Here is a 16,044-nt window from a genome sequence, read left to right on the forward strand (position 1 = left end):
TCTACTGAGCCAAATTTAATAGGGTGATTGAGGTTTACAATGGGAGGGGAGGGGCATACAAGCATTACACAGATGTGACGGTCAGCCTAGGAGGCCATGTTGGGGGTTGTAGTTCCACAACTTGTGCGCTGGCGGGTTTTGTCTTGAATTAACTTCTCATCTCGCATCCATCAGCATTACATAAAGCATTATGGCACATTGAGGCCTGCACAGTCAGCAGCCGGGCACCCAGGATCCCGCTCCATGGACGGCTCAGGCCCCCAGGATCCCACTCCACGGACAGCTCCAGGCCGAGGCGCCACGCTTTCAGCTCCCACAAGGCGAAGACTTAGCAGGTGGAGTGAAACACTCCTCCAACTTTGGCTCCTTGTGCGGCAAGGCTGTTATATTCCTGCACGGCCTTCTCGGTCTGGAAGACGAGTACATCAATGCCTTGCGAGCGGATGTAGTTCAGGGTGGATGTGGGGACCTGAGGAGGCGCAGATAGAAGAGTTAGACGACAAAAAGAAAGCGGGAGCACTGATTTTATTTATTTTTTTCATTTAAAAGTAATGCTTTGTTTCGCCTGCAGGGGCGCTGCAGCAGAACCCAGAATCCGCTTATTGGCACGGGATTCTCCAACATACTAAACTTTCTTATCCACATCCATCAGCTAAAACCCGAGTCTACGGCTGATGCTGCCCCCTTGAGTTTGACTTGGGAACTACAATCCATCTCACCTGCAGAGCTTCACTCATACCACGGCCGATGACCAGCGTCTTCACTCCCTTTTTTAACACCTCATCAACATCCGCCGGCTGGACCCCTGGATGGTGCTGATGAACACAAGACAAAGGATGCAGTTACACAGGCGGCTCTGTAAACTACTCTATAGCGCCACCATGTGCTGCAGTAGAGGAGTACAGGCACCACACCACATCCCCCTGACCTACAACCAGTGACAGTAGCAGTATTGGGGGGCGGTGGTGGTCTGCAATAACCCCCAGCATGCTCTGACAGAGCAGCGAGGGGAGCAGCCTAAACAGTCCTTAACCCTCCAACTGCTGGGCAGTTCAGTGCAATGTATTCTCTGTTGTCAGCTGGGACCAGCAGACAACCTGTGCATGAAATCTCCTGCGCCGGTCAGTCCGGACAGGATGAAGGGTAATGCCCCTGTGCCCGAGACAAGAGTCACATCACCATAATACTAATTATTAGCACAGATGACCCCACCTATCCCAGCGGCCTCATGTCCTCCGCACACAGCATGGTGGTCCCAAGTCTTAAACCCCTCTATGCTCTTCTATACTAATAATAATCTTTATTTGTATAGCGCCAACATATTCCGCAGCGCTTACATAGACAGGGGGGATACAGAAAGACAAAAGTACAAACATTACAGAATCACGGTTACATATAGTAATCAGCTGATGGAAACAATAGGGGTGAGGGTCCTGCTCCAACGAGCTTACATACTACAGATAATGGGGGGATACAGAAGGTAAAGGGGCTGGAGATGTGCAGGTATGGCAGGGTGGAGAAGTAATGGGGTGATACAGAAGGTAAAGGGGCTGGAGATGTGCAGGTATGGCAGGGTGGAGAAGTAATGGGGTGATACAGAAGGTAAAGGGCTGGAGATGTGCAAAGTACGGCGAGGTGGAGAGTGAGGGGTGCTATAGACATAGACAATGGTCAGACATTTAGCCGTGTGACGGCAGAATCGGTATGACTGCAGGAGCGGTTTATGATGGCTAGTAGGGATTGCAGTCAGTAGGTCAGGGAGCATGTTATCAGGCGGAGTACAGAGGGGTTTGTTTAGGGAATGCGGTATGCCTCCCTGAAGAGGTGCATTTTTAGACTAGACGGGTTAGCACTGTTGTTGTGCAGCTCTGGGGTCCAAGGGGTACATGTATGAAGATTGTATGTTCTTGCCGTGTTTGCATATGTTGCACTCCAGAAACAATAGGCGGTCAACTTGCAATGTTGATTGCACCGTTTAACCCCTTCCCCTCTGATGTACAGGTCTGTCACAGAGGTGCCTGTTGGGTATGAAGCAAGCCGAGCCCGCTGCACACTAAGCGGGCAGCAGCCACCGAAGAGCCATGGTCAACCTCGATCGTGCCATATATACAGTCACCCTAAGGCCGGCTTCACACGGGTGTGTTTGTGTGCACAACACGCAGTGACTACAACCCATTCATTTCAAATGGTTGCGGTACATGCGCATATTTTGCACACGCATTTCCACCGCGCCAAAAAATAAATAAAATTATATATATGAACATGCTCTATGTGACTGCGTATTTGCGCACCAAAAGGTCCCCATAGAAGCAAACCCTCTAACCCACCATTGGACTCCCATGATGCAATCTCAGGGTGCTAACATCCCCATAGTAGCCCCAGGCTTAGTGGTGGCACTGCCCTGTATTTAACCATCGCTGCCCCCACAGCACTGGCGGCCTGTAAACAGTCTGGTGTCCTTTATGTCAATGACCCACCTCAAGTCATGGGAGGCGGACGGCTGGAGTCGAGACACACGAGAAGGGCATGATCAATCCCCCCCCCCCCCCCCCCCAAAAAAAAGGAACAAAACACCAACCACAGATTAATACTGCTTTTTTTGGTCACCTCATTTCCTAATATATAATGATCAAAGAAAATTTTTTTTCTGAAAAATGTTTGGTAGTTTAAGGGACTTGGTGACAGTAAGGGCTCATGTCCACGGGCAAAATATGATTTAGGATCCGCAGCGGATTACCTGCACGCGGATCCCATAGGGATGCATTGACCACCCGCGGGTAGATAAATACCCGCGGATCGTCAATAAAATTGATTTTAAAAAAAAAGGAGCATGAAAAAATCTGGACCATGCTCCATTTTTGTGCGGGTCTCCCGCGGGGACGGCTCCTGCGGGCTTCTATTGAAGCCTATGGAAGCCGTCCGGATCCGCGGGAGACCTAAAATAGGAATTTAAAAGAATTTACTCACCCGCAGCGGGCCGCGAAGCTCTTCTCTTCCTCACGGCCGCATCTCCCTTGCTTCGGCTCGGCGGATGTGCCCGGCGCATGCGCGCGGCACGTCGACGACGTACCGGCGACGTCCCGCCGGCGTCAGGAATTCATCCGCCGGCCGAAAAAGAAGATCCGGCCGTGAGGAAGAGCAGAGCTTCGCCGCCCGCTACGGATAGGTAAATTCTTATTTATTTGTATTTTCAGTGCTCACGTCCGCGGGGCAGGAGGGACCCGCTGCAGATTCTACATGTAGAATCCGTAGCGGGCCCGATTTTCCCCGTGGACATGAGGCCTAAGCCGATGGCCTATTCTTAAGGCAGCTAGTAGTGGGGGTGACAAGAGTATCAGATCGGTAGGGATCATCCGATTGGAGGGGTTATGGTGGAATAACGACATTACAGCTGGGACTCATTTAAACAAATGGGACAGAGCTGCAGTACCAGTCACAACCACTAGAAGATGTACAGTGCTGTGCCTGGTAAACAATGAGAGGGATGCAGACCCTTCCATCGCGTGACCGGTGGCCACGACCACCACCAGTGTGATATTGATGACTTCTCCGTACGCTCAGCAGTCACGTAGTAGTCGTAATACTGTATGGAGTCCGCCCGCATTCGCCTCCCTCTCTCACTCGGATCATTCATTTCGCGTGCTGCTGGGAACGTTTCTGCTCTGGAGGAGATTAGATTTGCAGTCAGTGCCGCCGCTATAACCCAGCAGTAAATAGAACACGTCTCCAACGCTGCAGAACGGCGGGCGCTGGTTAGAGCAGATCCTGGTGCTCATCCCCCCACCCACCCCACTCCTCCGTGCCGGGGGAGACGACAAATCACAGCATTGACTGCAGCAAGGTGGCCAGCGAAGCCCCCGATGTAATCAACTCTGCACAACATCACCGGCCATGAGAGGAAACCTCCAGCGCCGCCATAGTATATACTCCGAAATATCTGATCCTGGGAAAGCTGGGTGACGATGACACCAGACAGCCCCCTCCCCCCGCAGGGCTGAGTGGCAGAGGGGGATACGATGTCTGGATGTATAACGCGTGCTGCAAAAGTACATTCACAGCGAGCGGAAAGATGCCGATTTGCCTTGGCAGAATTTACAACATTTCCTCAACAAAAGCCCCGTTGTGGCTCCATGGCCGTGACGTATGTCGTATTTTCATGCACAATACGCAGAGAATAGCCTCCATTTATGGCAATCCAGTCGTAGACATTGCCGAATTTTGCACGCGCACAAAATTTTTATTTATTTTTTATTGTATATAAGGGAGATGGAACAATCCCTCTGCAGCGCCACCTACTGGAAGGCAGCATTCCTGCAAGACAATGTTAGACTCTTTATACAAGCCTTGTAACAATGAGCGGGAATTTGTGCACCAAAAAGGTCCTCATAGAAGTCACAAAGGGAGAAGCGGGAAACCCTGCGCAATTCTGCTGGATAAAACCCACACCTCTGGAGCTAGGTAGCCATTTCAGTTCTTGCATCTGTTTGCTGCGTGTAAATGAACATGCCTTCCAGGTGCAAAAAGTACAGCAAGATACACCAAGGCGGGGGCAAAAAAAAAAAAAAAGTATTCACTACGCAAAAATCCAGCGCTTAGGAGCGTGCAAATGCACATCCGCAGCCGGCGGCGGCCTGTGCAGCGTTTTTCTCCCGCAGAGCACGTCGCTACCAAGTGCTGTGCCAAATCACATGATGCCACTGCCATAGCACATGACTGGCAGCAGCTGCCAGTGTGCCCGTGCTCTGGCTACAACAAGTGAGAGGAGCGCTGCCCAGGCCTACATGCAGCTGATTTAGGCGTCAAAATCCGCACCAATGGGGGATATTGTAGCGGGGCTCTCGCTGCGAGAAATGCTGCAGATTTTGACAAAGAAACTTGTCAGCATTTGCGCTGAGTGTGAAATCCCCCAATCACATCCAGCCTATGGCCTCCATTATGAGGGCAGGAAAACAAGCCCCACCCCTCCCCAACGGAACAAACCCCCCCCACCCCGACAGACTACCGGTCGAATTGATGAATTGTCCCCGACCGGCCGTTCTGACCAGACTGTTAGGAAGTGTTGGGACCAGTGGATGTGTGAGGGCACACAAGGTGACCGGGCTCAGGATGCCCCCTACAGACCACCAGTAGAGACGAGCGTCTGACCAGACTGTTAGGTGGTGTTGGGACCAGTGGATGAGGGCACACAAGGTGACCGGGCTCAGGATGCCCCCTACAGACCACCAGTAGAGAGGAGCGTCTGACCAGACTGTTAGGTGGTGTTGGGACCAGTGGATGAGGGCACACAAGGTGACCGGGCTCAGGATGCCCCCTACAGACCACCAGTAGAGAGGAGCGTCTGACCAGACTGTTAGGTGTTGGGACCAGTGGATGTGTGAGGGCACACAAGGTGACCGGGCTCAGGACGCCCCCTACAGACCACCAGTAGAGAGGAGCGTCTGATTGTCCAACAAGCTCCAAATATATATATTTTTTTTTATTGGCCGCCATCCAGAGACAGGGGGCGCCATCGTTACATCCCTGTGGAAACCATTTCCAGACACTTGGCTGAAGGACATTTGGTCTTGCTGACCCCATTCCATGTTCAGCCTCTGACTCCCACCGTTGCCGCCGTTTGCAGTGGCGTCATGAATCATTAAACTGGACGCTACGGAGGGGAACCGGGTGTCTTCAGCAATGAATCCAGGTTTAATTTGGCCGCTTACGACAGCCGTGTTCGTGTCTGGAGATATTGGGGTGAGCGCCTCAATCCTGCCTTTGCTGTGGAGCGGCACACTGCCCCCTGCTGGTGTGATGGGCTGGGGGGGCCATCGCATACGGCAATAAATATTGTGCAAAAAAACCCTATACCCACACATAATGGCAGAACTGATGAGTTGGTACATATAATGTATTTTTTTTGAGACAATAAGGCCTACCGCTCAGCCCAGAATGAAGAAGCCCTCATACAACCAGGTTAAAGGAAAAAGAGGTGAAGCTTTTCACAAGTGGAGATGAAAATCCCAGAAAACTGTTACGTGTTTAAAGTTTTCCAGGTGTTTTCTAGAATACACCAAGGTTCTCCTTAGCCGCTCTTTTTCTGCTGGCTGCACCCCCCCCCCCCCCTCCCTTCCTTCCTTCCTCTCTCCTTCCTCCTCCTCCTCATGTTTGTAGGTTGTGATTTCCTCTCTTTTTCTGCTGTTTGCAGTCTACTTTCAGGCATGTAGCAAGCCTAGCAGTCAGCCAGTAGTTCACTGTCCTGACTTTCTTGCCCTTACTTCCCATGCTGCATTGCTCATTCCTTGGTACAATCAACAATAGAGTAAGTATGGGACCGGCCACCATTCTGCTGTTGCAGCACGATTGTAGGAGATAGCATTCAGAAACAAGTAAACCAAAAATAATGGGGGACTCGCTGCAAACTTAATTTTAATGAAAGTGTGCTTTAAAAGGAAAAAAAAAAAAAACAACAATGAGACAGACTATTAGATGAGCAGAGGGTGTCTGGAAAATGAGTGTGCCTTTAAGTACCAAACTAGGGCCTGTCTTTAATAGCTAAATTTAACCCCTAAGGTGCTGGTTAACTGCACAATGTATCCACAGAGGCAAATGCAATTCTTACTTCAGGCAGCAATTATAGGTGTATGTGCTTACCACTAGGGGGAGCACACTGCATATGTATTAATCCCCTTAGTGGTGGCTGTATGAGGTCACAGCAAGCAGAGGCAACAGTTCAGGTTCTTACCCCCTCCCAGCACAGAGCCCATACCACCACATGCTCCGCCTCTTTGTACATTACACCAATGACATCCGCCTCTTACATCAGTTCCAGTCTCTCGCCAGTCCCAGGTCCGGCTTCCTCCAGGCCAGACCTTGCAGTCCTTATAGGCCTGACCTGCAACCTTCATGCTGCCCCAGGCGATCTTGGAGATTTCTGGAGAAGTCATCCTGACCAAGTCCTTCAAGAGGAACACACGGGGTTAGAGAAGCAGGTAGGACGGACAGCCCCTCCCGGATCTACCGCCAAACCAGGAGTTAAGCCCCTTTTACTGAGCGATTTGCAGGTTACATCAAGCAGTTTGTGCAATGTGAAAGCGTGCAGCAAAAGAGCAATCAGTGATCAGTGATGAGCCGCTGATCAGATCCTTCATGCAGACCAGATTATTGCTGGGTCATCTACGACAGACAGCCTGTTAACTGGCGGCAGGAACAACCTCCATTCACAGGCACAATCATCACTGGGACGGCTGCCGGACACAGAAGTGCCTGACATTCATCTCATGTAAGAGGAACTTTACGCTTCAATCCCTGACAACAAGTGACCTGGTGTGAAATGTAATGTTATACAGAGCCAATCAGATTCAATGCGGGTTCTGCAACTGAAGTTTAGAGGGATCACCCTACTTGTAGCTGTTTTGCTGCAGGAAGCAGACAGCTCCATACTTTGTGCAGTGGCCTGGATTGGTGCTGCAGGTTGAATCCTATGGGAGTGAATAGAATTCAGCCTGCAGTACCAACCCGGGCCACTACACAATGTATGGCGCTGTCTGCTTCCTACAGCAAAATGGCAAGAAATGGATTAATCCCTTTAATGATCGTATACTGAGTAGTTCTACAACTCTACCATACTATGGGGAAAATTTACTAAGCCTGGTATTCAAATGCCTGGACTAGCCGGGCTTCACATCCAGTCGCAGATTCAGTTAACATATTGGAAGCAGAAGTGCTGCATTTGTACAAGTGGCAAAAACACCAAATATCTTTCAACGCTTTCAAACTGCTGTAAAGCCTTAAAGGTCTACCTGCGCTTCGAATTAAGATTTCTGCTTGCCATCGGTGAAGAGTTAACACTTTACTTCCCAAGTGATAGAAAAGCATCTAAATTATACCCAATTCAGACAATCCACAGACTGTAAACTCAAAACTGATACATTGTAACAAACTATCACAACAGCAGAGATTTGTGCTGCTGATAGGTTCACCTCACTAAAGCAGGTTGTCCACGGGCCTTGTGAAGTCCCACGGCAGATCTACGCCGCAGGAGCCGCTGCCGCCGAATCTCCACCGGTCAGCCTTATCTGATAGGCTGGCCGCAGAGAATCAGGGCAATTCGCAGCATGCTGCGAATTACATGCCACAAGCAGAGAATCGCAATGATTCTCTGTTCGTGGATAGATGCCGGAGCTTTCCACAGCAATGCTATGGAAAGTGTCGGCCGGCAAGATACCCAGCAACAACTCCACCTAGAAGTTGTCAGATGGATGAAACGTTCTCTCAGTGATTGTAACGTTGATATAAGTGATTACAAAGTCAGAGCAAAAGGACGATTTATTGTGGAGAACCGACCCCTTGTAGGGAGGCTCTAGTACCCTGTTGTACTGCCTCTAGCTTGGATACAAGATGTGAGAGAAGTGGGCATGGAAGCTCTAGTACGAAAAGATAACTGCTATAATACTGCCCCCTATGTACAAGAACATAACTGCTATAATACTGCCCCCTATGTACAAGAACATAACTGCTATAATACTGCCCCCCTATGTACAAGAACATAACTGCTATAATACTGCCCCCCTATGTACAAGAACTACTGTAATACTGCCCCCCTATGTACAAGAACTACTGTAATACTGCCCCCCTATGTACAAGAACTACTGTAATACTGCCCCCCTATGTACAAGAACTACTGTAATACTGCCCCCCTATGTACAAGAACTACTGTAATACTGCCCCCCTATGTACAAGAACTACTGTAATACTGCCCCCCTATGTACAAGAACTACTATAATACTGCCCCCCTATGTACAAGAACTACTATAATACTGCCCCCCTATGTACAAGAACTACTATAATACTGCCCCCCTATGTACAAGAACTACTATAATACTGCCCCCCTATGTACAAGAACTACTATAATACTGCCCCCCTATGTACAAGAACTACTATAATACTGCCCCCCTATGTACAAGAACTACTATAATACTGCCCCCCTATGTACAAGAACTACTATAATACTGCCCCCCTATGTACAAGAACATCTATAATACTGCCCCCCTATGTACAAGAACATAACTACTATAATACTGCCTCCTATGTACAAGAATATAACTACTATAATACTGCCCCCTATGTACAAGAATATAACTACTATAATACTGCCCCCTATGTACAAGAATATAACTACTATAATACTGCCCCCTATGTACAAGAATATAACTACTATAATACTGCCCCCTATGTACAAGAATATAACTACTATAATATTCTTGTACATAGGGGGCAGTATTATAGTAGTTATATTCTTGTACATAGGGGGCAGTATTATAGTAGTTATATTCTTGTACATAGGGGGCAGTATAACTACTATAATACTGCCCCCTATGAACAAGAATATAACTACTATAATACTGCCCCCTATGTACAAGAATATAACTACTATAATACTGCCCCCTATGTACAAGAATATAACTACTATAATACTGCCCCCTATGTACAAGAATATAACTACTATAATACTGCCCCCTATGTACAAGAATATAACTACTATAATACTGCCCCCTATGTACAAGAATATAACTACTATAATACTGCCCCCTATGTACAAGAATATAACTACTATAATACTGCCCCCTATGTACAAGAATATAACTACTATAATACTGCCCCCTATGTACAAGAATATAACTACTATAATACTGCCCCCTATGTACAAGAATATAACTACTATAATACTGCCTCCTATGTACAAGAATATAACTACTATAATACTGCCTCCTATGTACAGGAATATAACTACTATAATACTGCCTCCTATGTACAAGAAACTACTATAATACTGCCTCCTATGTACAGGAATATAACTACTATAATACTGCCTCCTATGTACAAGAATATAACTACTATAATACTGCCCCTATGTACAAGAATATAACTACTATAATACTGCTCCTATGTACAAGAATATAACTACTATAATACTGCCCCCTATGTACAAGAATATAACTACTATAATACTGCTCCTATGTACAAGAATATAACTACTATAATACTGCCTTCTATGTACAAGAATATAACTACTATAATACTGCCCCCTATGTACAAGAATATAACTACCATAATACTGCTCCCTATGTACAGGAATATGACTACTATAATACTGCTCCTATGTACAAGAATATAACTACTATAATACTGCCCCCTATGTACAAGAATATAACTACTATAATACTGCCCCCTATGTACAAGAATATAACTACTATAATACTGCCCCCTATGTACAAGAATATAACTACTATAATACTGCTCCCTATGTACAAGAATATAACTACTATAATACTGCCCCCTATGTACAAGAATATAACTACTATAATACTGCCCCCTATGTACAAGAATATAACTACTATAATACTGCTCCCTATGTACAAGAATATAGCTACTATAATACTGCTACTATGTACAAGAATATAACTACTATAATACTGCCCCCTATGTAGAAGAATGGGATGTACATGGGATTTGTCGGTCCTTATGCAGCTAGATAGAGCTGCAGTACGAGTTGTGGGGAGGACCAGCAGCTCTCCTGAGCCATCAGACTCCTACAGGCAACACAGTCTCTGATGAAGTGACCAGGGAGCTGCAGTACTGTAGTGCACCACTTGTGAATTATGTTCTAAGTCTGCTGGTCAGCAGCTCCTTGATATCAGCTGATCAGGACGAGTTGGACCAGCAATCGGCTATTGATGGCTATCCTGATGATGGTCAGAAATGGCTTTACACTAGAAAACCCCTTCAGCAAGACAGGCTGGGAAGTCTGAACTCTGTAACTAAGAAGCAGTCAGACATCCAAAAATAGCGCCCTGGGCAGCGCAGCCGGACCGGCGACCATGCCAGGTCTATTCACAACCACAGCTGGGTGAAGGAGGCTCAGCAAATGGGAACTATATAGACCCAGCATGAAACGGGGCGAGCAAATATGGGAATGAAACCCAATGACTCTATTAAAGGGCAGCTACACCCAATCATCATCAGCTGTATAGAAAGCCAACATACAAACTACATCTGTGCAACGCTACATTCACCGAGTCCTGCACACATCTGACCCGCGGCTCCATCCCTGGCCGATGTGTAATAATGAGTTGTGGTGATTAGATGGACGGTCTTGTCACCGGAGGCCCTAAAAGTGGTCCCCCCCCCCCTGGCCTATAAGAGGCTCTCGGAGGCTCCTTGTGTGTAGTGACCTTCTTCGCTTGTAGAGCTTGTTGGCCACTAGACGTCTCTACGACGCAGAGAGGAGATGTCACCCCGTTACCAGAGGGGGCGCATTATTGGGATGGGAGAAGCTGGATGGTCGTATCCATGAATTGTCCCCCCACCGGCTGTTCTGTCCAGACTGTTAGGAGGTGTTGGGACCAGTGGATGTGTGAGGGCACACAAGGTGACCGGGCTCAGGACGCCCCCTACAGACCACCAGTAGAGGGGAGCGTCTGACCAGACTGTTAGGAGGTATTGGGATCAGTGGATGTGTGAGGGCACACAAGGTGACCGGGCTCTGGGACGCCCCCTACAGACCACCAGTAGAGAGAAGCATCTGACCAGACTGTTAGGGGGTGTTGGGACTAGTGGATGTGTGAGGGCACACAAGGTGACCGGGCTCAGGACGCCCCCTACAGACCACCAGTAGAGGGGAGCGTCTGACCAGACTGTTAGGAGGTATTGGGATCAGTGGATGTGTGAGGGCACACAAGGTGACCGGGCTCTGGGACGCCCCCTACAGACCACCAGTAGAGAGAAGCATCTGACCAGACTGTTAGGGGGTGTTGGGACTAGTGGATGTGTGAGGGCACACAAGGTGACCGGGCTCAGGACGCCCCCTACAGACCACCAGTAGAGGGGAGCGTCTGACCAGACTGTTAGGAGGTATTGGGATCAGTGGATGTGTGAGGGCACACAAGGTGACCGGGCTCTGGGACGCCCCCTACAGACCACCAGTAGAGAGAAGCATCTGACCAGACTGTTAGGGGGTGTTGGGACCAGTGGATGTGTGAGGGCACACAAGGTGACCGGGCTCAGGACGCCCCCTACAGACCACCAGTAGAGAGGAGCATCTGATCAGCACTAGTAGCTCCATGTGAAAGGAGTCAGACTCCACGGTTTTGATCAATACATTGTAACTGATGATCCAATCTTTGGAAGAACCCACAGGGCTACCTACCTGTCACTTACCTATAGTGGCTCTATCACATTGTTGTAAGAGTTGGTGGGGTCACTGACAACTACCAGCTAGGGGTGATCACTGTCTCTCTTGGTCTCGTGGCCCCCCCATTACATGTAGCGCCTCTGACCTCACTCAACCCCCCTCCCACCTCCCCCCTCCCCATGTACGGCCTCTGACCCCCGCCGTCGCCTTAGTTTGCAGTTATGTCGTGGACGATGAATCTGGACGTTACGGAAGGGAATCGGGTGTCTTCAGTCATGAATCCAGGGTTAGTTTGTCCGTTGACCTCGGGGTGATCGCCTCCATCCTGCCTTTGTTGTAGAGCGGCACACTGCCCCCTGCTGGTGTGATGGTCTGGGGGGGCCATTGCATATAACAGTTGGTCCTCCCTAGTAGTGATACGAGGGACAATGACCGCTCAGCGATATGTTCAGGACGTCCTGCAGCCACATGTGTTCCTCTCATGGCGGCTTCCAAGAGGCAGCAGGATAATGCTCGGCCGCACACACAAGGGGGTCACAGAAAGCCCCCACAACATTGTCACAGTTCTGTGGCTGCTGGTCACCAGATTTATCACCAGTAGAACATGTATGGGACCATCTGGGATGCCGACTGCAACAGCCTACGGGTTTACACGATCTAGAGGCTCAGTTACAGCAAATGGGGAGCGATCTGCTGCAGGATACAATACAGAACTTGTACACCTCCATGCCCGCCCGCATCACATCTTGTATCCAAGCTAAGGCCTCATGTCCACGGGGAAAATCAGATCCGCTGCAGATTCTACATGTAGAATCTGCAGCGGGTCCCTCCTGCCCCGCGGACATGAGCGCCGAAAATAAGAATTTAAAAGTATTTACCATCCGGCGCGGGCGGAGAAGATCAGCTGTTCCTCACGGCCGGATCTTCATTTTCGGCCGGCGGATGAATTCCTGACGCCGGCGGCACGTCGCCGGCACGTCGCCGACGTGCCGCGCGCATGCGCCGGGCACATCCGCCGAGCCGAAGCAAGGAAGATGCGGCCGTGAGGAACAGCTGACCTTCCCCGCCCGCGCCGGATGGTAAATACTTTAAATTCCTATTTTAGGTCTCCCGCGGATCCGGACGGCTTCCATAGGCTTCAATAGAAGCCCGCGGGAGCCGTCCCCGCGGGAGACCCGCACGAAAATGGAGCATGGTCCAGATTTTTCCATGCTCCATTTTTTTTAAAATCCCTTTTATTGACGATCCGCGGGTATTTATCTACCCGCGGGTGGTCAATGCATCCCTATGGGATGCGGATCCGCATGCAGGAAATCCGCTGCGGATCCTAAATCCTATTTTGCCCGTGGACATGAGCCCTAAAGGTTGTACAACAGGGTACTAGAGCCTCCATGCCTGCCCGTATCACATCTTGTATCCAAGCTAAAGGTTGTACAACAGGGTACTAGAGCCTCCATGCCCACCTGCATCACATCTTGTATCCAAGCTAGAGGCGGTACAACAGGGTCCTAGAGCCTCCATGTCCGTCCGTATCACATCTTGTATCCAAGCTAGAGGCGGTACAACAGGGTACTAGAGCCTCCATGCCCGTCCGTATCACATCTTGTATCCAAGCTAGAGGCGGTACAACAGGGTACTAGAGCCTCCATGCCCACCCGTATCACATCTTGTATCCAAGCTACGGCATCTGACAGTTGTGTGCAGCTCCGTATAATATCGGAGTTACCTGCAGATACAGTGCAGACCCGCAGCGTCTATGGCTGCCGTAGTACAGATGCAGGACCGCCATGTGGCGCACTGTAGCGGATCTTATCGCTGCTTCCACTGACTTCTTGTAAGACTTTTACGCACTTGCCGCACAAATAAACTTTAGGCGCTGACACTCCGGGCCCTTTAAAGATACTTCAACTAAAGCAATAACAACTTTAAATGGCGACTTATAAGTTTTGCCCCCAAGTCAGCGGGTAACAATGAGTTATTACCAGCTACTAAGTGCCTCCAGCTGGCATAACAACCAGCGCCCCGCGGCCAGCCCGCTACTCACCTCGCTCCTCTCAACTGTGACACCGTTCCCTCTAACACGCCTATTTATACCCCGTCCTGCTCTTTCCTATTGGCTGGCTGTCGGCTCCGCCCCCGGCCGTACCAGGTTGGAGGCGGGAGGGAAGCGCGCTTCAAATGTGACACAGGAGACGGCGCCGTCTCAGTCTGTGTGCTGTGCCGCTGTGTGCTGTGCCGCTAGTGCGGCGGTGTGACTGCGCACAGAGGCGCCCGCTGACAGCCCGCTGCTGCTCGCCTCGTGCTAGTGAACCTACAGACTGCGGTTGTTAACAAAGTAATAAAGTTGCTTTTGGGGAAAAAAAAGAGAGCGCGAGTCCCTTTGTTGTGCTGAGCGCTCTCCTCAGTTGGGGGAGTGGCCATAGAGAGGAAGGGGCTGGGAGCAGAGGGGGTCCCCCGGCGCGGTGTATTGTGGGATATGGTCTCCAGGCAGGAGGAGGAGCGCTGATAGACCCGGCGGGCCGCTCCATCGCTCTGTAGTTGTTCCTCCGGCCGCCCGTCCCCGCTGCTCTCCGGGAGGCTGAGCTCGCTGTAGCAGCCGGGGGAGGGCGCTCCTCTCTCCTCCGCTCCCGCCCTCTTCCTCCGCCCCCCCCCTCCATACTCCAAGATGGCGGAGGCTGGTGCGGAGGAGGCTCCGGCGCCCCCAGAGGACCTGCTCCCGTCTCCGGCTCCCGCTACCAGCTCGTCGGCGGGATCATGGCCGGATTTCGCGGTGGTGTGCTCGTTCCTGGAGCGGTACGGAGCCGCGTTGGATCTTCCCGAGATAACGTTTCCGGAGCTGGAAGAAGCGCTGGAGGAGACCGCAGCAGGTGAGGGGAGGAGCGGGGGGCTGCGGGGGGACCGTGGATGTCGGGGTGTGCGGGAAGATGTCCTCATCCACGGCTGTACGGACCTCCATAGTGCTGCCGCCATAGTGATCACATGGTCTGGTGTCCATCCTCACACCAGCAGCCATCTCCTGCCTCCACCTAGAACCCATCCTCTTCCCCACCACTAACCTGGACACCTAGAACCCACCCTGCTGCTATCAATGACACCTAGAACCCACCCTGCTGCTATCAATGACACCTGGAACTCATCCTCTTCCCATCACCTAGAACCCCTTGCTGCTATCAATGACACCTAGAACCCCATCCTCTTCCCCATCACCTAGAACCCACCCCTGCTATCAATGACACATAGAACCCCCTTGCTGCTGTCAATGACACCTAGAACCCCCCCCCCCAACTAGCCTGGACACCTAGAACCCATCCTCTTCCCTATCACCAAGAACTCCATTGCTGTGGTCAACGACACCTAGAACCCACCCTCTTTCCCCATCAATAACCCTGACACCTATAACCCATTTTTCCCCCCTTTAATAACACGGACCCCTAGAACCCATTCCCCCCACATCATTAGCCCTGTTACCTAGAACCCATTCGTTTCCCCACCATTAACCCTGTTACCTAGAACCCACCCTCTTTCCCCATCATTGACCCGACACCTAGAACCCATCTTCTCTATCAAGGCTTTCATCACCTAGAACCCAGGTTTTGCTACTGTCAATGGCACCTAGAACACAGCTATGGTCCCCATCACCCACTACACCTAGAACTCTAATTTTGCGGTTTTCTTCCAATGACACCTAGAACTCTGATCCTGCTTCTAGCCAGTAACACCTAGAACACACTTGTGGTTCCACAACCAACCCTGTGTGACACCTAGAACCAAGCTTTGATGCCATCACAGCTAAGTGACACCTAAAACCCAGCTCCTGCTGTTAATAACACCTAGAACCCAGCTCACACATCTATCAATGGCGCCTAGAACCC

General features: G+C 50.1%; 2 protein-coding genes across 3 annotated transcripts in view; one reads left to right on the forward strand and one right to left on the reverse strand.

Moving 5' to 3' along the window:
• On the reverse strand, window positions 1-14,529 carry AAMDC (adipogenesis associated Mth938 domain containing). Of its 2 annotated transcripts, XR_010787736.1 has the most exons (5): window positions 14,217-14,529; window positions 6,801-6,938; window positions 720-815; window positions 257-469; window positions 1-224 (listed from the first exon to the last, which is right to left on the reverse strand). XR_010787736.1 is itself a non-coding variant. In XM_066588262.1 (4 exons), exons 2-4 carry the CDS (start codon window positions 6,924-6,926, stop codon window positions 329-331), a joined length of 363 nt encoding a protein of 120 aa, XP_066444359.1. In that variant the 5' UTR covers window positions 6,927-6,938; window positions 14,217-14,529; the 3' UTR covers window positions 1-328. The 2 variants fall into 2 exon arrangements, 1 of the variants encoding a protein (XP_066444359.1); XM_066588262.1 differs by having other exon boundaries at window positions 1-469.
• A 97-nt stretch (window positions 14,530-14,626) lies between these two features.
• The window catches only part of RSF1 (remodeling and spacing factor 1), a 34,228-nt gene continuing 32,810 nt past the window's right edge, over window positions 14,627-16,044 (forward strand). Inside the window, exon 1 of the mRNA XM_066588259.1 lies at window positions 14,627-15,039. Coding sequence (XP_066444356.1) covers window positions 14,838-15,039 — 202 coding nt within the window. The 5' untranslated portion in view covers window positions 14,627-14,837. The remainder of the gene's footprint in view (window positions 15,040-16,044) is intronic.

This window comes from Eleutherodactylus coqui, chromosome 1 (assembly GCF_035609145.1).
Source record: "Eleutherodactylus coqui strain aEleCoq1 chromosome 1, aEleCoq1.hap1, whole genome shotgun sequence".
NCBI classification, from domain to species: Eukaryota; Metazoa; Chordata; class Amphibia; order Anura; family Eleutherodactylidae; genus Eleutherodactylus; species Eleutherodactylus coqui.